Source organism: Phyllobates terribilis, unplaced genomic scaffold (genome assembly GCF_046119375.1).
Source record: "Phyllobates terribilis strain yellow unplaced genomic scaffold, ASM4611937v1 Scaffold_7__3_contigs__length_470593459, whole genome shotgun sequence".
Lineage (NCBI taxonomy): Eukaryota > Metazoa > Chordata > Amphibia > Anura > Dendrobatidae > Phyllobates > Phyllobates terribilis.
In genome coordinates this window covers 392,142,225-392,163,023 of record NW_027362767.1, presented here as the reverse complement: position 1 = coordinate 392,163,023, position 20,799 = coordinate 392,142,225, and the positions used below count along the sequence as shown (strand labels likewise).

The 20,799-nt window shown below is 42.3% G+C and overlaps 1 protein-coding gene across 2 annotated transcripts in view; it reads left to right on the top strand.

Annotated features, from left to right (window-relative positions):
- LOC141154962 (cytochrome P450 2G1-like) overlaps positions 1-20,799 on the top strand; it is a 96,871-nt gene that overhangs the window by 14,554 nt on the left and 61,518 nt on the right. Inside the window, exons 3-5 of one of the 2 annotated variants that reach the window (XM_073641540.1) lie at positions 5,740-5,889; positions 7,719-7,879; positions 10,444-10,620. In XM_073641540.1, the coding sequence (XP_073497641.1) occupies positions 5,740-5,889; positions 7,719-7,879; positions 10,444-10,620 (488 nt within the window). The remainder of the gene's footprint in view (positions 1-5,739; positions 5,890-7,718; positions 7,880-10,443; positions 10,621-20,799) is intronic. The other variant, XM_073641541.1, reaches the window with a different exon arrangement.

Here is a 20,799-nt window from a genome sequence, read left to right as displayed (position 1 = left end):
TGCCAATCCCAAGAACTGGTCTCAGGAGACTTCCGAGGCATTTCGGGAGATTAAATCCTACTTTGCTAGAGCTCACATTCTCCATCACCCGAATGTGGACAAGCCATTCTTCCTGGAGGTCTATGCCTTCTCTGTCGGAGCAGGAGTGGTTCTCTCCCAAAAGAATGAACAGGGTCGGACAAGACCATGTTTTTTCTTCTCCAAGACCTTCTCTCCAGCAGAGAAGAATTATACGATTGGTGACAAAGAATTGCTTGCTATTAAGATGGCTTTTTCGGAATGGAGGTACCTCTTGGAGGGAGCTAAACATCCTTTCGTGGTATATTCCAATCATAAAAATCTTTCATACCTACAGATGGCGCAGCGTCTTAACTCGAGGCAGGCCAGGTGGTCTCTTTTCTTTTCCTGATTCAATTTTTCCATTCATTTTTTAAAAGGAGAAAAGAACCCTCGGGCGGACCCTTTGTCCCGGTCTATGGATACGGCTGAGGACGAGCCAAGGCTTATTGTTCCACCAGAGTGTATGCGGACGCTGGCTCCAGTGTCCCTAAACCAGGTTCCTCCCGCGAGGATGTTTGTTCCTCCAAATTTACAGAATGAGGTACTGTCCTGGGCACATGCCTCTAAGATCGGAGGTCATTTTGGGGTTAAGCGTACCACAGAGCTTCTCCAGCGGTCGTATTGGTGGCCTCGGTTATCCCAGGATGTTAAGGAGTATGTCCAAGCGCGTGTCTCCTGTGCGAGAAATAAATCGTCCCGTCAGAGGCCGGCTGGTCTTCTTCATCCGTTACCCGTGGCAGACAGACCTTGGGAGCTGGTTGGGATGGATTTCATTGTTGAGTTGCCTAAGTCCCGGGGAAATACGACTATTTGGGTGGTGTCTGACCATTTCTCTAAGATGGTTCACCTGGTCCCTCTGCCTAGGGTCCCTTCCTCCCGGGTTCTGGCATCATTGTTCATTCGTCACGTTTTCCGTCTCCACGGCATGCCTGATAGGATTGTCTGTGACTGGGGACCACAGTTTTCCTCCCGGTTTTGGAAAGAATTGTGTAATTTGCTCAGCATTGAACTGAATCTTTCCACTGCCTATCACCCGGAGACCAATGGTCTGGTGGAACGCACTAACCAGACACTGGTGACATACTTGCGCCATTTCGTTTCGGCCAACCAGAATGACTGGTCGATATTGCTTCCCTGGGCAGAGTTTGCCTTAAATAATGCAGTGGCGGATTCCACGGGTCAGATCCCGTTTCTCCTAAATAATGGCCAACATCCGCGAGTCCTGGTTCCTATGCCGATTTCCTCTGTGGATCCAGGGGCCAGAGATTGGGCTCTGGAGGCGCGGGAGGTTTGGGATCAAACCCAGAAGGCTATTTTGGCTTCCAACAATCGGATGAGAGAGTCGGCTGATGCTCATCATCATCCAGCCCCCGTATTGTCCCCTGGCGACAAAGTGTGGCTCGCGGCTCGCAACATCAGAGTACGCGGGGAATCCGCTAAGTTTGCTCCCCGTTTTCTTGGTGCTTTCAGAATCCTTGCCCAAATAAACTCCGTAGTGTACCGGTTACAATTACCTCGACACATGAGGATTCACGACATCTTTCATGTGTCGCTTCTCAAGCCGGTTCGTCTGACAAAATTTTTGGAACCCCAATCCGCTCCAGACACCAGGGGTGATGATTTCGAGGTACAGGCGATTGTGGGGTCTAAGATGGTTCGGGGGAAAAAATTTTTACCTCATACACTGGAGAGGTCATGGATCTGAGGATCGCTCCTGGGAGCCAGTGGATCACATGCATGCCCACCTGCTCATTGAGGAATATGAGCATCAAGTGGAGGGGGAGGTTAGAAGGGGGAATAATGTTAGGCGCCGGGCCCTTGCTGGATCGGAAATGGGTTCTGAGTCATCAGTGGATTCTGTGGTCTCCCATTCTGGTCCAGTCAGGGCTGATGCTGCACAGCATCACCATCAGTCCCTCTGCCTAGCCAATGCATGAGATGTACAAGTAGTATCTTGTGTATTTGTGCCTAGCAACATGAAGCACAGGTTGTGGAGAGAGACTAGGCTACTGCAGCCTAAGTCCGAGAGGCGCCGCACTGAGCATACCCGTGACATGGCGGACCGTGATTGGTGGTTCAGGAACCAGCTGATCCGGTGACCTGGCACCGCCTGATTGGTCACAGGTGACGTCACCAATGGTGTGACGGTGGGGCAGGGCTTAGTCTTCAAAAGGCCCGCCCACAAACATGGCAGCGCACTCAGATCATTGAGCATGATGCTGTGGTGTGGACGTCTGTGCTCCACGTGTAGATTCCGCTAGGCAGGTAAGCTCCATCGAGGCAGGCTAGTGAATGTAGGCAGGTAGCTTCGCCTTGCAGTCTGGCTCTGTCAGAGGGGGTCGCCTTACACCCTGAGCAGCCTGCGGTCTCCTGTGGACCACGTGGAGAAACACTCCTCTGTCCGGTAGCACGCCGGCAGAGGGCACGTACCCGTCGGCGTGAGTCACACGCATCTTAGCGCCAATTCCTATTGCATAGCGCCTGTATCGAAGACAGGGCTACTGCTGTTCCCTCGGTCGCACGTCTCCCTGTGGTTCTTGGAGATTGTGTGAACCGCTGAAACCCGCTCCGTGTGCATTAACATGGAGTGGATTATCAGTTAAGTAGGTGCTATACCGGTCACTCTTCTCCAGTTCAGTTAACGGAGATAGAGCGAACCGCTATACCCGTTCCTGTGTGCAGTAACACAGAAGGGTTTAACATTTAAGTTGGTTATTTTACTTTCCACCCGGGAAGTGTTTGGCAGCAGTTCTCCAGGCTGCATCCCGAATCCCGGGGTCGGTTGCGTTCCATTTTAATAAAGTTGTCTGCAACCGCCCCTCTAACAGGTGGTGCACAGGGAAATCTAGTCATCCAGGATAAGGACGTTGTCCCTCTCACCCCAATGCGCATTACGGCTACTATCTTTTTCCGAGCAAGCCGGAAGTTCACAGCCTCCATGTGTTCCAGCAGCTGGAAACTTGAGTAACCTTAAAGTCTCCCTTAAAGTCTCTCTTAAGGCTACCGGAACTCACAATCGCTGGGTCATGCAGAGCGCAGTCCAGAAGTCCGAATGACCCAGCGGAATTGGACCTAGCGTGACATGATGGCAGCACAGTCTGGCATTCTGATGGACTACAGTGATTATACCAGGTCACACGGATTGCTGGACTGCCGGTTACGATGCTCCGTAAGACCAAGGTAGCAAGGCAGTTGAGAACTGTCACTGAGGTTACAGCAGTTCACAGCCAGCCAGTCTCGCAGAACAGCGTGCCCAGCAGTGATGGCTATGAAAGCCTATAGAGCATTGTTACGACATTCCATACGCTTAAGATGACGTGGGACATTGTGGGATCGTTTGACTACTTCGGAATTGCACGGGATTTTTTTTTTTAATAAATGGGAGAATGAGGGCATTTGTCAGGGAGTGTTTTTGTGAATAAAGGATTTTGCGTATCTTTTTATCCTATTTCTTACTGGGTTAGTAATGGTAGTGTCTGACAGACACCCCTCCATTACTAACCCCATGGATTTGATTCCCGCTGTGATTTTTGACAAATTATAGCTGTCATCAGTCCTAAGTCCTATTACCCTGATTGCCACTGCAGTAGGGCATTTGGGAAGAGTGGAGACAGGGCGCCAAAATTTGTGCATATAAAGGGGAGACCCCACGCAATTTTTTTAAATTATTTTTTTATTGCTAAAAGGACAGGGAAATGCGGTGAGAGATCTTTTTCTTCTTTTTTTATTTTGCCTTATACTTAAGTCACTATATAGGAAAGAATGTTTCCTAGTGTGGCACCCCAGGAGTCCGGTTGCCACAGTGGCATTGCCTCCCTCACAAGAGGTGGTGCCATGTCTGGAAGCAAGCAGGGGTCCCCTAATCTGGTTTTGCTAGCATGCAACACTTTCCTGGCTCCAGACCAGCAAGGGGAGCTCCTCCCCTTAGCAACTGGGATCTGGAGGCGTGGTTAGCTAGTGTGAGGAGAGCAGACTGGAGTTGAAGTTAGGACGTTGACAAGGAAAGACCTAGGGAGTGGAACTGCGCGGCAGTTCACCCCAGAGGAATGCGCAGAAGAACTGAAGAAGTCTGAGGTTGTGGGGCACCGAAAGCCCAGCAGCAGAAACCGGAGGGCAGGAGACTGCAGGTCTCCTGGCCCCATGAGATGCCCCGAGGCTCAGCAGTACGATAGGGCGCAGCACCACCACGTGGAAGTGACACTCCAGGAAGGCCCAAGCTGCCTGCCATACGGGCGAGCACAAAGACGTTTTACTCAGGGACGAGGGCCGCAGCATAGCTACAAGCAGCAGGGCCTAAGAGATTAGCGCAAAGGGAAGGCCTACAACTTCACCTGGCGAGGTACATTCCCAACTTGCTTCCAGGCCGCCCGGGCCTCTACTACCAGCTAGCACCTGTGCCCTGATCTGCCTAACCACCGCAAGTAAAGATAAGAGGAAACCGCCATTAAGTTGTGGACTGCTTATTAACTGCGCCATCCTCCTGCACTACACCACACAGCAACATCTATAAAATCACCACTTCCTGCCCTGGAGCTAAACTCTGCCTGTGGAGAGCTTAACCAACTCTGCTGCGTCATCATCAGCTCCAGAGGATCTGCACCGCAGCGGCGGCTCCATATAGCTGCATACCACAGGTGGCGTCACAAACATTATATAAAAACTATAATCCTCTTTCTCAAATTCCCCTTTTATTGACCGCCCTGGGTCACGGACCAGGTCACCGCCACTGTGACATCTCCCCTAATAACGACCGGCCCGGCTACTGAGTACCCCACAGCCTAGGGGGCGCGTCACTAGCATTTTTTCCTGTAAAATTAATCTTCAGTTTTGCATGTTCTATTGTAAGTCCGTAAAAGTGGCGTAATAATCTGACAACATTGTTCCGAGCAGTGACCTGGGAGTCAGGGATGTGTCCAGGGGTCTTCCCCGTGCTGTTACCATTCCATTTCAGTGATGTTTCCATTGATTTCAGCAATTTTCCGCCACCTTCCAGACCTCCTGGTAGGGTGTGCCATAAAAATGCTCAAGTTTCCTATTGATATCCATCATGCTCGTTACTCGATTTGCATTACGATTACTCAATTTGAGTAACGAGCACTCAAGTATTTTCATGCTCGCCCATCACTAATTTTCATTAAAATTAGATCAAAGAGATTTCGAAGGTATTCAGGTTTCTTATGTTTTTTCATATAAATGTCAGGCTGAACTGTACATGTTAAAAATATATGCCTGTCAAGGACGCAACGATTGTTATGTTACATCCGTTACATTGCTATGTGGCATCAGTTACGTCACTTTTTCTAGCTCAAAAATTCATAATGACGAATATATACAGAAAGCCGATAGTTAAAACTTCTGTGAAAGTGTTTGCGAGATGTCAGACTGTACTGTGGTAACATAAAAAAATTGATGAACATTGTAATGGACGTAAAAAAAGGATACCACAATTTTGACAATTGTCAAATTCCCTAAGCACAACTTTTTGATGGATTATAAGATGACTGTCTGATCATGTGATTCGGGGTTGCCAACTGCATATTTTCAGATGGTTCAATGTGTTAGTAATATATGTAACTTAAAATTGCTCAAATATACGGTAAATAATTTTTCAACATCAGATTCCCTTTTTTGCTGGAATGCACCTGTACTGTTTGCCGATCAGTCTTATTTATGTTTCAGGGGTAATTTTTAGCAATGGTAATAGATGGAAGGACCTGCGAAGATTTTCCCTTACAGTACTTAGAAATTTTGGTATGGGAAAGAAAAGTATTGAAGAAAGGATCCAAGAAGAGGCCTCTTTTCTCATGGCTGAGATCAAATTACAAAAAGGTGCATAGCCATTAACCAACATGGTTAAATAAGAAGAGAGTACAGAAGCGATGTGCGTTATATACTAGTAGTTATGTGCCAGCTACGTTATTTAAAAAAGTGAATGTATTTCTGTTTTTTTTGTCTATTATTGCATTTTGTGCACATTGAATAATTCTAGAAAATAAAGTAAACAAAAATGTAAATCCTATTCAAACAATATTCAAACAAACGATATTTCTGATATCACATTTCTTTAATTAACCCCAGCCAATTTCTTTGGATGCACTTTCATTTTTTCTTCCCTTTATTCCAAGAGTCAAAATTATTTTATTTTTCTGTAAAAATCTCGTTTTTTTTTTTTACAAAACAAATTGTAGCTTTATAATACAATAGAAGTAGGAGCTAATCACTTCTGTAGAACAGTTGCACTGAATTAACCTCTGGAGGATTGCACATCCATCCAGTAAAAAGCAATCCTTATTTAGTGTCCATTAAAAATAGGATCCAAAAAAAGGGGGATTGAAAACCTAACACGTTTTGGGCGCATGAGATTGCCCTTAATCATAGGATACATAAAAATGAATCATGGGGAAACCAATTTAAACATGTGATAGCAAATCTGTTGCAGAGAACCAATAAAGAAACAAGAATCATATCAAAATGGGAATTAGAGGTAACTGAAATCTGTACATATAAAGCAAGACTGTGTACCCTCGCAGCCCGGGTCCTCTCTCCGCCAGTAGCAGTCGGTGTCTTGTATTGTTCAAGATTATTGTACTTGTTTTTTTTATAATGTATACCCTTTTTCACATGTAAAGCTCCATGTAATAAATGGCGCAATAATAATAAATAATAAAAATAATATAATTGTACAACCAAATATGTGTTCCAAGATAGAATACAAAAAATGGATGAAACATTATAAATCAATAAATGAAAAATAAATCATTCCTGAAGTTCATGCCATTGGGGAAATGTAGTATTTAAAAAGAGAATCCAGTATGCCGCTCTTAATGCAAGATGCTTCTGCCAAGACCACCTCTCATGGGTGGTAAAAGTTTTTCATGGCATAAAATCTGAAATGAGAAATATCACATTTGTGGACATTATGAAAATTCTTGGTAGCTCCTGAATATGGGCCATTGCAATTGTTGATTTTAGAAATATGTTCTGTAATGTGTTTTTTCAGCCTTTTAGTAGTGTGACCTATTTACCGCAAATTACAAGAAATGCATTCAATGCAATAAACCTCATGATGTGAATTACAGTTTATGAATTCCTGTATGACATGATCACTACTGGACGGCACAGAAATACTTTTTTTTTTTCTTTTACCAATAATCCATTTTTTCTAATCTAATATAGTATGGCTGATATGTGGACGACCTCTTCATTGTGTGGTCTGGTGACATATTGACCATTTCAAATTTTATCAATTATACCTTACATAATTCATGTAAGGGATTAACAGCAGCAATTGGAGCTTAGCTTTGCCCATGCCCAGCTGCTGCTACAGGCAGATGTTGGGCATGGTGCAGGCTCAACTCCTGAGCCCACTTTGTACATGTGCACCTGACTTTCACTGAATTTGTACGGTACATATTATTAAAGAGATAAAAAAATACATTTATCTGATGATGTTTTAGAATTCCCTTCCCCTCCTTTACCTTGCCCTCCACACCCTTCCCTTTCCCCTCCCTCCTTCCCTTCCATCCTTTATTTTCTTAATTCTTCCTTTATCCTCACTACTTCTCTTTCTTCCATTCTTCTTTCTTTCTTGTCCTTGGAAACTAAGAAATACTGTAGATATCTTGAAAATTCAGATTTTTTTTATGTTGTTTATACAGAACAATACGTTGATCCAACCAGTCTTCTGGTTCAGGCCGTCTCAAATGTAATTTGCTCCATTGTGTTTGGAAACCGTTTTGAATACAGTAATGATAGTTTCCAGAAGCTCCTGCGCATGTTCGCTATCGTATTTCAGGATATGAGCAGTATTTATGGACAGGTTAGTATTGCTACAGCTCTTCATTTTGAGCTGGACATCTGACAAGTATGGAAATAAAGTGATATTTTGGTATCAAAAAGTTATTTATCCACAATATAGGTGAAAACTACTAGATCATTAATGGTCAGCCTGCTGAGACCATCAGGGATCAGCAGAAAGAGGTTTGAATGAAGCAGCAGGTTGCATGCTTGACTGTCGCTCTATTCATTTTATGAGACTGGCAGAAAAAACAGAACACTATAATCGGTTAGTTTCAGCTGTCCCATAAAGAATGAATGGAACAGCAATTGAGCTTGTCCATTCCAACTAAGGTCAAAAGTGCCCCATTCTGGTAATCGGTGGGGATCTCAGTGATTTCAACCCTAAAATCTAGAAGTTATCACTTATATTGTAGCTAGAACTGCTTAATATGCTAGTTCTAGCTAGTACAGTAATTATAGACAATAAAGACAGGTAAAAAGGACATGAAAATAAATAGGTATGCATCAGGGATCAGCAATCTTCAGGCAGCAGTATTGAAAAAAAAATGCATCTAAGGGGCTTTATTATGGCTAAAGAGTTTTTGAAAATGGCCAAAAATATTGGATTTTTTTTCTCCACTATAAGATTTTTCCATTATAAGATTTTTACTCTGTTAAGTGAAATTAATTTCACTTCCTCTCACACATAGAAAACGTTTTACAGTGGGGAAAAACGTATTTAGTCAGCCACCAATTGTGCAAGTTTTCCCACTTAAAAAGATGAGAGAGGCCTGTAATTGACATCATAGGTCGACCTCAACTATGAGAGACAAAATGAGAAAACAAATCCTGAAAATCACATTGTCTGATTTGGAAAGAATATTTTTTCAAATTTTGGTGGAAAATAAGTATTTGGTCAATTACAAAAGTTCATCTCTATACTTTGTTATATATCCTTTGTTGGCAATTACAGAGGTCAAATGTTTTCTGTAAGTCTTCACAAGGTTGGCACACACTGTTGCTGGTATGTTGACCCATTACTGCTTGCTGATCTCCTCTAGAGCAGTGATGTTTTGGGGCTGTCGCTGGACAACACGGACTTTCAACTCCCTCTAAAGGTTTTTTTTATAGGATTTCGATCTGGAGACTGGCTAGGCCACTCCAGGACCTTGAAATGCTTCTTACGAAGCCACTCCTTTGTTGCCCTGGCGGTGTGCTTGGGATCATTGTCATGCTGAAAGACCCAGCCACATTTCATATTCAATGCCCTTGCTGATGGAAGGAGGTTTGCACTCAAAATCTCACAATACATGGCCCCATTCATACTTTCATGTACAAGGATCAGTTGTCCTGGTCCCTTGGCAGAGAAACAGCCCCAAAGCATGATGTTGCCACCCCCATGCTTCACAATAGTTATGGTGTTCTTTGGATGCAACTCATCATTCTTTCTCCTCCAAACACAACAAGTTGTGTTTCTGCCAAACAGTTCTACTTTGGTTTCATCTGACCATATAACATTCTCACAATGCTCTTCTGGATCATCCAAATGCTCTCTAGCAAACTTCAGACGGGCCTGGACATATATTGGCTTAAGCAGGTGGACACGTCTGGCACTGCAGGATCTGAGTCCCTGGCGGCGTAGTGTGCTACTGATAGCCTGTGTAACGTTGGTCCCAGCTCTCTGCAGGTCATTCACTAGGTCTCTCCATGTGCTTCTGAGATCATTTTGACCCCACGGGGTGAGATCTTGTGTGGACCTCCAGATCGGGGGAGATTATCAGTGGTCTTGTATGTCTTCCATTTTCTAATTATTGCTCCCACAGTTGATTTCTTCACACCAAGCTGCTTGCCTATTGGAGATTCAGTCTTCCCAGCCTGGTGCAGGGCTACAATTTTGTTTTTGGTGTCCTTCGACGGCTCTTTGGTTTTCACCATAGTGTAGTTTGGAGTGTGACTGTTCGAGGTTGCGGACAGGTGTCTTTTATACTGATAACAAGTTCAAACAGGTGCCAGTACTACAGGTAATGAGTGGAGGACAGAGGAGCCTCTTAAATAAGAAGTTACAAGTCTGTCAGTGCCAGAAATCTTGCTTGTTTGTAGGTGACCAAATACTTATTTTCCACCAAAATTTGAAAAAAATTTCTTTACAAATCAGACAATGATTTTCAGGATTTGTTTTCTCATTTTGTCTCTCATAGTTGAGATCTACATATGATGTCAATTACAGGCTGACCTCATCTTTTTAAGTGGGAGAACTTGCACAATTGGTGACTGACTAAATATTTTTTTTCCCCACTGTATATTGTCAGAGGTAGAATTAAAAACTATGTTACTGCTACTAGTATCTGGGAAGCATTAAATTCAGCATGATGTCGGACGGCCTTGGGCTATCAGTTTATATGCCTGACTTAAAATTCTAAGAGTACATAAGTTAAACATGAACATATTTTGTTGTGAAGTGAAATTACAATGGAGAAAGAAAGTTCAATAAACCAAAGGATTCCTTGAATATCTTGATTGCTTTTGCTAGGGTTGCCACCGATATTCTAGGTAACATTATATATTGGAATACTGGAAATTAATAATTTGTATTTCTCTACCCAGTTCCAAGACATGCTGCCAACCCTCATGAGCTATATACCAGGACCGCACCAGAGAATAAATGAAAGCTTGGGTAGACTCACCGATTTCATCTTGGAACGTATAAAAATGAATGAGGAGTCATTTGATCCAAACTCACCCAGAGATTACATTGATTGTTTCCTCACAAAACAGAAGCAGGTAATCTGAGTTATCTGAGTTACGGTCAGGAGAGGGTAAATCATTTGAAATTAGAAGCAGGCTCATCTGCAATGGAGTAGGGGGGTGGTCCAACTTCATAGATCAGTGGTCTATTCCTATCCTCATTATCTTATCCATCTCACTCGAAAAATCCAACTCACATATGGTGTTATTTGTGACAATTTGTAATGATGTTTTCACTCATCTCGAGAACTGGGCTTCGATATGCATTCTCTGCTAAAATAAAGTGGGGTATTTTGCACATCATTGTTTAACTCACTCTCTTTGGGACTACCTGAAATACTCTAATAGCAGGAGTTAGCTATCTCTGTCATTCCCATAAACAATGGATAATAGCTCCATTCTAACAGGTTATTCCAGAGTTCTATTCCCAATACTGATGCAGGTCCCAATGGTCAGACCCCCAGTGATCAGCATGTTATCACCTACAGTTAGGTCCAGAAATATTTGGACAGTGACACCAGTTTTGGCATTTTAGCTGTTTAACAAAACATATTCGAGATACAGTAAATCAATATGCGCTTACAGTGCTGACTCAGCTTTAATTTGAGTGTATTCACATCATAATTGGAGTAAGGGTTTAGGAATTACAGCTCAATATGTAGTTGCTTCTTTTTCTAGGGATCAAAAGGTAATTGGACAATTATCTAAAAATTTCTTTAACCCCTTCAATACCCAAGCCTGTTTTCACCTTCATGACCAGGCCAAATTTTAAAATTTTGACCAGTGTTATTTTATGTGGTAATAACTCTGGAACACTTTAACAGATCACACTGATTCTGAGAAAGTATTTTCTTGACACATTGTACTTCATGATAGTGGTAAAATTTCTTTGATGCAACTTGCATTTATTTGTGAAAAAAATGGAAATTTGGCTACAATTTGGAAATGTTTGCAATTTTCAAACTTTTCATTTTTATGCCCTTAAATCAGAGAGATATGTCACACAAAATAGTTAAATAACATTTCACACACGTCTACTTACATAAGCATAATTTTTGAAACATAATTTTTGTTGTTAGGAAGTTAGAAGGGTTAAAAGTTGACCAGTGATTTCTCATTTTTCCAACAAAATTTACAAAACCATTTTTTAGGACCACATCACATTTGAAGTGGCAATGGTGTGACTATATGACATAAAATACCCAAAAGTGACACCATTCTAAAAACTGCACCCCTCAATGTGCTCAAAACCACATTCAAGAAGTTTATTAACCCTTCAAGTGCTTCACAGGAATTAATGGAATATGGAAGGAAAAAAGAAACCTTTAACTTTTTTGTTACAAAAATGTTACTTTAGACCCATTTTTTTTACTTTCACAAGGGTAACAGGAGAATCTGGACCCAAAATTTGTTGTGCAATCTCTCCTGAGCATACTGATACCCAATATGTGGGGCAAAACTTCTGTTTTGGCACATGGGAGCGTTCGGAAGCAAATGAGCGCCATTTGACTTTTTGAATGTAAAATTTGCTGGAATAATTATCGGACACCATGTAGCATTTAAAGAGCCCCTAATTAGGCTAAACAGTGGAAATCCCCCACAAGTGACACCATTTTGAAAACTAGACCCCTCAGGGAACTTATCTAGGTGTTTGGTAAGCACCTTGACCCCCCAGGCACTTCACAGTAGTTTATATCATTGTGCAATGAAAATAAAAATTTCCCATTTTTCCCTCAAAAATGTTTTTTAACCCAAAATTTTGCATTTTCATTAGTATAACAGAAGAAATTGCACCTTACATTGCTGTGCATTTTTTCCTGAGTATGCTGATACCCAATATATGGAAGAAAAGTACTGTTTGAGCGCACAGCAGGGCTTGGAAGGCTCCATTTGACTTTTTGAATGCAAAATTTCCTTGAATAATTAGCGGACACCATGAAGCGTTTTAAGAGCTCCTGATAAGCCTAAAGAGTGAAAACCCCCACAAGTGACCCAACATTTGTTGTGTAATTTCTCGTGAGTTTGCCAACACCACATATGTGGTCAAAAATTTTTTTTGAGGCACAGTGCAAAGCTCAGGAGGGAATGAGCACCATTTTGGAGTTCATATTCTGCTGGATTGTTTTGATGGTGCCTTGTCACATTGACAGAGCCACTAAGGTGCCAGAAGAGCAGAACCCCCCAAAAGAGACCCAATTTTACAAACTACACCTCTAAATGAATTCATCTAGGCGTATAGTGAGCATGTTGACACCACATTTGCCTCACAGAGTTTTATACCATTGGGCAGTGAAAAAAGAATAATTACATTTTTACCACCAAAGTTCTGTTTTAGCCCCAGATTTTACATTTTCACACTGCTGAATGTAGAAATGCCCCATATGTGGCTGTAGTACTGCTTAGTCATACGGTGAGTCCCTGACGGGATGAAGAGCTATTTGCTTCCTGGAGTGCAGATTTTCCTGGAATGGATTGCAAACTCCATATACAGAGCCCTTAAGTGCTAGAGAGCAGAATCCCCATTCAAGTGACCCCACTTTGGAAATTATACCCCTTTGGGAATTTATCTACAGGTGTGGATTTTAACTACATGGGTGTTTTTCCAGAAACAAGAAGCAGTGGATGTTGATGAGCGAAAATTGCAAGCTGCAACTGTAGTGACCCGTCCGTTGTAGTGACCAGTACGTTATGCCCAGTTCATGCTTCTGGAGACATGCACCCATAAATTAGGTGGGCTCTCATCACTACAGAATTTACAGAATTTATTTACTGGCGTGGATTTTAACTACATGGGTGTTTTTCCAGAAACAAGCAGCAGTGGATGTTGCTGAGTGAAAATTACAAACTTCAATTGTAGTGACTAATACCTTATGCCCAGCTCATACTTCTGGAGACATGCACCAATAAATTAGATGGGCTTTCATTGCTTCAGAAATTCCAAACATGTGGACGGCAAATGTGGTTTAGGCACATTGGGGCTCAAAATGGAGGGGGCATTTGGATTTTGGAACACAAAATTTGCTGAATTTCTATTGTGGGACAAGGGCCATTTCACTTTTCCAGAGCCTTTGTTCTACCAGTAACAGGGAAGCCCCCTATATTTATGTTAACAGATGAAGGACCTAAGTGGAAACTTTGTTTTTTGGGGGATTGAGTCAAAGCATTTATTTGGAACATTTTACATAACATTTCGCATCCGGCACTCTACACTGAGCACTTACATCAGGGTTTCCATCTAAATCTCTGAGTGATGTGATTCAGATGAAACCACAGTGGGATCCATTGACTATAATGAGGCAGCAAATTTACTTTGGACTCCATCTGGCCTCTGTTTAGCGGTGTCCTTTTTTCAGAGGTGCACAAAACTGTGACCGACGGTACTTATATGCACGCCTAATAAAAAGACGGTCACTGCTGGATCAGAGGCCAGACGGCGTCCACAGTGCCTCCATCTGCCTCATTATAGGGAATCTTATACTGGGGGTTCCATATGAATCATATACTTTAGAGATTTACACAGAAACCCCAGTGTAAGCGCTCAGTGCAGCGTGCAAGATAAATGTGAGCTGAGCCTTACTGCGATCTTTGGGAGGCAGAATGAACAAATGAACATCAGGTGAAGAATTGGTTGTATATATTTTTTACGCCGTTCCTCATGTGGTATAAATGATTTGACAACTTTATTCTTTGGGTCAGTGTGATTACAGCGATACCAGATTTATATCGGGTTTTTATGTTTGGCTGCTGTCCTGTCACACACTATAAAACGCTTTTTTTTTGCAAAACCTAGTTTTTGCATCGCCCTATTTTGGGAGCTATGACTTTTCCATATTTCTTCCCACAGTCATGTGAGGGCTTGTTTTTTGCGGGACAAGTTGACATTTTTATTGGTGCCATTTTTGGGCACATGACATGCTTTGATCGCTTTCTATTTCGATTTTTGGGAGGCAGAATTATCAAAAACCAACAATTCAGGATTTTTTTTTATGCCGTTCTGCATATGGTAAAATTGATAAGGAAGTTTTAATCTTCGGGTCAGTATGATTACAGAGATACCCCATTTATATGGGTTTTTATGTTTTGGCGCTTTTGCACTATAAAAACCACAATAAAAACTATTTTATAGAAAAAAATATTATTTTTGCATCGCTTTATTCTGAGAGCTATAACTCATTTATTTTTCAGCTATTGGAGCTGTTCACTAAAGGGGTTAGCTAGTGGGACAGTTTTATAGGCTTAGTTATTCCAGACGCAGTGATACCAAATACGTGTACTTTTGTTGTTTTTTTTTTTTTTCATAATGGTATTTATTTATGGGTACAATATTTTATTTTTTATTTATTTATTTATTTTTAAATATTTTTACAACTTTTTTGCACCTTTTTTTTTATTTTTTTTACTTAGTCCCACTATGGGACTTTCACTTTCTGACATCTGATCTTAGTTATAAGGCATAGCAATGCAGGAGCTCCTCCCTTCTGGCCTTGCTGGACTTCAGTGTTGTTTGACTGTCTCTCTAGCCAGGTGCTTCGGTGCCTATCTCTGTCTAGTTCATGGTCCTCTGGGACCTCTAGTACTTTTGTCAGTTTGTCTTTTGTGTTCTGCAACAACTTTTGTGTCCCATTTTTGTCCCAGTCCTTAGTTCTTTTAGGGACCCCTCCCTTATTTCTATAGGTCTTCGTTCAGACTAGCCGAGGACAAAGGCGGGTCTGTTCACAAGGAACAGGCAGCCCGCTACATCGTAGGGATTCAGCTTAGTCTTACTCTAGGGACAGCTTTCCCCTATCTTTCCTTAGTTCTTGTTGCAGATCATAACAGTAAGTCCAGACCCAAAAACGAAAGGAAAGAAATTCGGGGATCAGTATGGTTTCCATCCAGGATTTGGCACAACGCCTGCAGGGATTGTCTCTGGAGGTGGCCGAGCTTCAGCAACACGTGAGTAGCTGTCCTGGAGCCCATTTTGTCGAACCAAAGGTAGGACTGCCTGATGTTTTTTATGGTAAACAGCAAGATTTTTTTTCCTTTAAAAATGCTTGTTTGTTATATTTTCATTTGAGACCAAGATCCTCTGGGAATGAATCACAGTACATTGGTTTTATTATGTCACTTTTGCACAAAGAAACACAGAGTTGGGCCTTTTCTCTCCAGCCTAATGATCCGTGTTTAAGTTCTGTTGAAGAATTTTTTTCTGCTATGGGGCTATTATATGGCGATCCTGATAGAATCTCATCTGCTGAATCAGAATTTAGACGTTTGAATCAGGGGTCAGATGATGTTGAAAATTATTGCACACACTTCAGGAGATGGGCCTCAGAAGTTAAATGGAATGATTCTGCGCTGAGATGTTTACTTCTTGCTGGTCTGAGTGAAAGGGTTAAGGATTTGCTGATTGCATTCCATGCACCTGATACTCTGCAGGAAGCTATGCAGTTAGCTGTTCGTGTGGACAGGAGACTGAGGTCCAGGGTGAATGATGTAAAAACTCCTGTAACGTCAGGTCCAAGTTCCCAGAAAATCTGCTCTGACAGCGGAGAACCAATGGAGGTGGGGGCAATGTCACTCCGCTCTCAAGAAAGAGACCAGAGATTCACCAAGGGTTTATGTCTTTATTGTGGTAAAGCTGATCATTTAATTAAGTATTGTGAGCGTCGTTTAAGTAAAGAAAAAAAAAAGGTCAGTTACGCCCGTATAGCTTGTTTACTCTCTGCAGGAGTATTTCTTTCTGGGAGTAATACTCTGCAGGGAGATTTGATTGAATTTCAGGTATTTGTGGATTGTGGTTCAACACTTAATGTGATTGATAAAGGGTTTTTCGAAAACCTTAAATTGAAATCCAAACCTTTGTCATCACCTATTTTTGTGGTTGCAATTGATAACACTCCTTTGAAATGTGTTACTCACAAGACTGCTGCATTTTCCCTCACTATCAATGGAGTTCACGAAGAAATTTTGGACTTGGTTGTTTTGGATAATTTGCCCTCTCCAGTTGTTCTAGGATTGCCTTGGTTAAAACTGCACAATTCTTTATTGGACTGGTCTACTAAAGTGATTAAGTCTTGGAGTCCGAAGTGCTATGATAAATGTTGTAATGGTCGCATTGCGGCTGTGGAAAAAGGGGAATTACCTGTACCTATTGAAGATTTTTGGAGGGTTTTTTCGGAGGAGGAGTCGCAAGTTTTACTTCCTCATAGGGATTATGATTGCGCCATTGAGTTTGTTCCTGGAGCTACTCTTCAGAAAAGTCGCTTGTTTAATCTGACTATACCTGAAAGAAAGGCCTTGGAGGAGTACATACAGACTAGTCTGGCTGCTGGTCACATTAGACCTTCTAAGTCACCTGTGGCAGTTGGATTCTTCTTTGTTTAATAAAAGGACGGGGGTTTACGTCCATGTCTGGATTTTCGTGAAATTAATAAGATTACCATACGCAATTCCTACCCATTACCGTTAATTCCTGACTTGTTTAACCAGTTAGTGGGAGCCAAGTGGTTCTCCAAAATTGATCTCCGAGGGGCATACAATTTGTTACGTGTGAAGGAGGGTGATAAATGGAAAACTGCTTTTAACACTCCCATAGGTCATTTTGAGAATCTGGTGATGCCTTTTGGTCGTACCAATGCACCTGCATTTTTTCAGAACCTTATTAATGACATCCTGAGACCTCTGATTGGTAAGAATGTGGTTGCGTATTTGGATGACATTTTGATTTATTCACCAGATCTGGAGTCCCATTGGCAGAGTGTACGTGAAGTTTTGCAGTTATTGGGTGATAATTCACTCTTTGCTAAGCTGGAGAAATGTGAGTTTGCTGTGCAGAAAAATAGTTTTTTGGGTTACATTGTCTCCAGCGAGAGCTTTGAGATGGACCCTGTGAAGGTTCAGGCTGTGCAGGAATGGCCTAGGCCTATTGGTTTGAAATCTATACAGAGATTTTGGGGTTTTGCCAATTATTACAGGAAATTCATTAAGAATTTCTCTGTAATTGTTAAACCTATAACCGATCTCACCAGGAAAGGTGCGAATACGGCCCAATGGACTACTGAGGCCATTGAAGCGTTTAAGTATCTCAAAGAGAGGTTCAGTTCTGCCCCTATCCTTATGCAGCCTGATGAGACCAAGCTTTTTTTGGTCGAGGTCGATGCTTCATCAGTGGGGGTCGGAGCAGTTTTTTCTCAGGAGAACAAGGGTGGGGTACATCCTTGTGCCTTATTTTCGAAAAATTTTTCGGAAACCGAACTGAATTATGATGTTGGAAATCGGGAGTTGCTGGCTATTAAACTCGCGTTTGAACATTGGCGTCATTTTTTGGAAGGTGCTAGATTTCCTATTCAGGTTTTCACAGATCATAAGAATTTGATCTATCTGGATGCTGCCAAGCGCTTGAATGCCCGTCAAGCTAGGTGGGCACTTTTTTTTTCTCGGTTTCATTTTTCTGTTATCTATATCCCTGGTACTAAGAATGTTAAAGCCAATGCTTTATCTCGCAGCTTCTCTCCTACGGTAGGTGCCGAGGAGGAGGAGAGCCTTTTACAGAAAGGAGTTGTGGTGGCGGCTTTGGACTCCGTTTTGGAGAATGGAATTCTGAAAGCTCAAGATGATGATCCATCTAACACTCCCCATGGGAGGTTGTTCATGCCTACAGCCTTTAGGAGAGATTTGTTTGTGGAGTGTCATGAGTCTCTGTTGGCAGGTCATCAAGGAATTTCAGAGACTAAGAGACTGATAAGTCTCAGTTTTTGGTGGCCTGGATGGCAGAAGGAAGTCATCAAGTGGGTGCGTCAGTGTACTGTGTGTGCTAGGTCAAAGGCTTCACATACTCCTGCTGTGGGGTTGCTTTGCCCTCTGGAGGTTCCTAGTGCTCCTTGGATGCATCTCACTATGGATTTTATTACTGATCTGCCTGTGTCCGAGGGTTTTACTGTCATCTGGGTGGTCGTGGACCGTTTTAGTAAGATGTGTCATTTGGTTCCATTCATTAAGCTGCCCTGCACCAAGACACTCGCTAAGGCGTTTGTTAAGGAGATTGTCAAGCTCCATGGCGTTCCCACGGATATTGTTTCTGATAGAGGACCTCAGTTTGTGGCTCGCTTTTGGCGTCCTTTTTGTGCCATGTTGGGAGTCCATTTGTCATTTTCGTCTGGGTATCATCCTGAGTCTAATGGACAGACTGAAAGAAAGAACCAGGATGTTGAACAGTTTTTGCGTTGTTTTGTGGCGGACAATCAAGAGGTGTGGTCAGAGTTTCTGCCTCTCGCAGAATTTGCTCTTAACAATCATACATCCTCCTCTGCTGGGTGCTCTCCTTTTTTTTGTTGTACTGGGAGCCATCCGTTTTTGGTTCGTTTTCCAAATTGGGATCGGCGGTGCCGGAGGAGGAGAATTTTTCCGGTGATTTGGAGAGAGTTTGGACTAATGTACATTGTAACCTTCAAGAGGCTAACAAAAAGTCCAAGAAGTATTTTGACAGGAAACGTAAAGAGGTTTTGTTTACTGTGGGTGACATGGTTTGGTTGTCATCTAAGAACCTGTGGTTGAGGATTCCCTCTAAAAAACTGGGTCCTAAAATTGTGGGTCCATTTAAAGTGCTTCAGGTTGTTAACCCGTCTGCTGTTAGGTTGGATGTCCCTACTTCCTGGAAGATTAATCCTGTGTTTCATGTTTCCTTGTTGAAAAAGGCTGACGTATCTGATAGGGACGCCACTGTCACAGTTCCACATGTGGTGGAAGACGGCGAATATGAAATTTCGCGTATCTTGAATTCTAGATGGCATAGAGGGAGAGTACAGTATCTTGCCTCCTGTAAGGGTTTCGGTCCCGAAGACAACTCCTGGGTAAGGACGGATGATGTCTCTGCTCCTAGGCTTGTTAAAGCTTTCACAGGAGGTTTCTGGATATGCCTGGGCCTGGAGGATCCGGAGGATGCTCATAAAAGAGGGGGTACTGTTAGAACTAGAGATGAGCGTTGTTCAACTCGAACTGTTCACCAATCTCAAATTCGAGCTGTTTTGGGCGGTGTTCGAGCCGTTCAGCGAACACGAACGATTTGAAAAAATTTCGGCTGTCCGAGGTTATGTTCGATAACTGTTCGTGCACCAAAATCATAACTGGATTTTTTCTCAGTAATGATGAAAATTAATGTTAATACGCAGTTTGAGTGTACAGCGGGGCGGGGGGAGGGGCAGGGGATGGATCTCTGCAGGAATAATGAAGATCTCCATTTTTTTTTCTCTTTCCCGCATTTACAGTGGGGAGGTGCAATCTGTCAGCCTATCAGCAGCGCACACACGGAGCGAAGTGCTTTTTTTCACAAAAACAAGGGCATGTGTCATTGGCAGTGTATGTCACATGTCCTTGCCCTATAAGACCCAGCCACTTTTCCCGTCGCCACCATTTTCTCACTGCTGCAGCTGCGTGTTAGACGGCACCGCTGTTGCTGTGTGCGCTATACCTTGTTAATTTCAAGCCAATTTTCGCACAAATCTACAGATAGCTTGGGAGTAGGGAATAGTTGTGATTGCAGTTCTTTTAAGGACTAGGTTACAGCATTTCCTACGACTTTTATCAGGCTGGTCTGTGCTCTTAAATAGATTGGTTGGGAGTAAAGACTAATTGTAATTGCAGTCCTTTTCAGGACTAAGTTACATCAGTTCCTATCAGTTTTTGCCAGGCAGGTCTGTGCCAGTGCTGAGCAAGTTTATTTCACAGCATTTGAAAAAATATTTGGGCTTCTAGCAGTGTGTGGGACTTGGTCTATTAGTCCATCTATACTGACCTCCATCAGGTTGCAAATTGAATATAATTTTTTTCTGCATCTAGCTCTGAAAAAATATTTGGGCTTCTAGCAGTGTGTGGGATTTGGTCTATTAGTCCATCTATACTGACCTCCATCAGGTTGCAAATTAAAAATATTTTTTTTCTGCATCTAGCTCTGAAAAAATATTTGGGCTTCTAGCAGTGTGTGGGACTTGTTCTATTAGTCCATCTATACTGACCTCCATCAGGTTGCAAATTGAATATAATTTTTTTCTGCATCTAGCTCTGAAAAAATATTTTGGCTTCTAGCAGTGTGTGGGACTTGTTCTATTAGTCCATCTATACTGACCTCCATTAGGTTGCAAATTGAATATAATTTTTTTCTGCATCTAGCTCTGAAACAATATGTGGGCTTCTAGCGTTGTGTGGGACTTGGTCTATTAGTCCATCTATACTGACCTC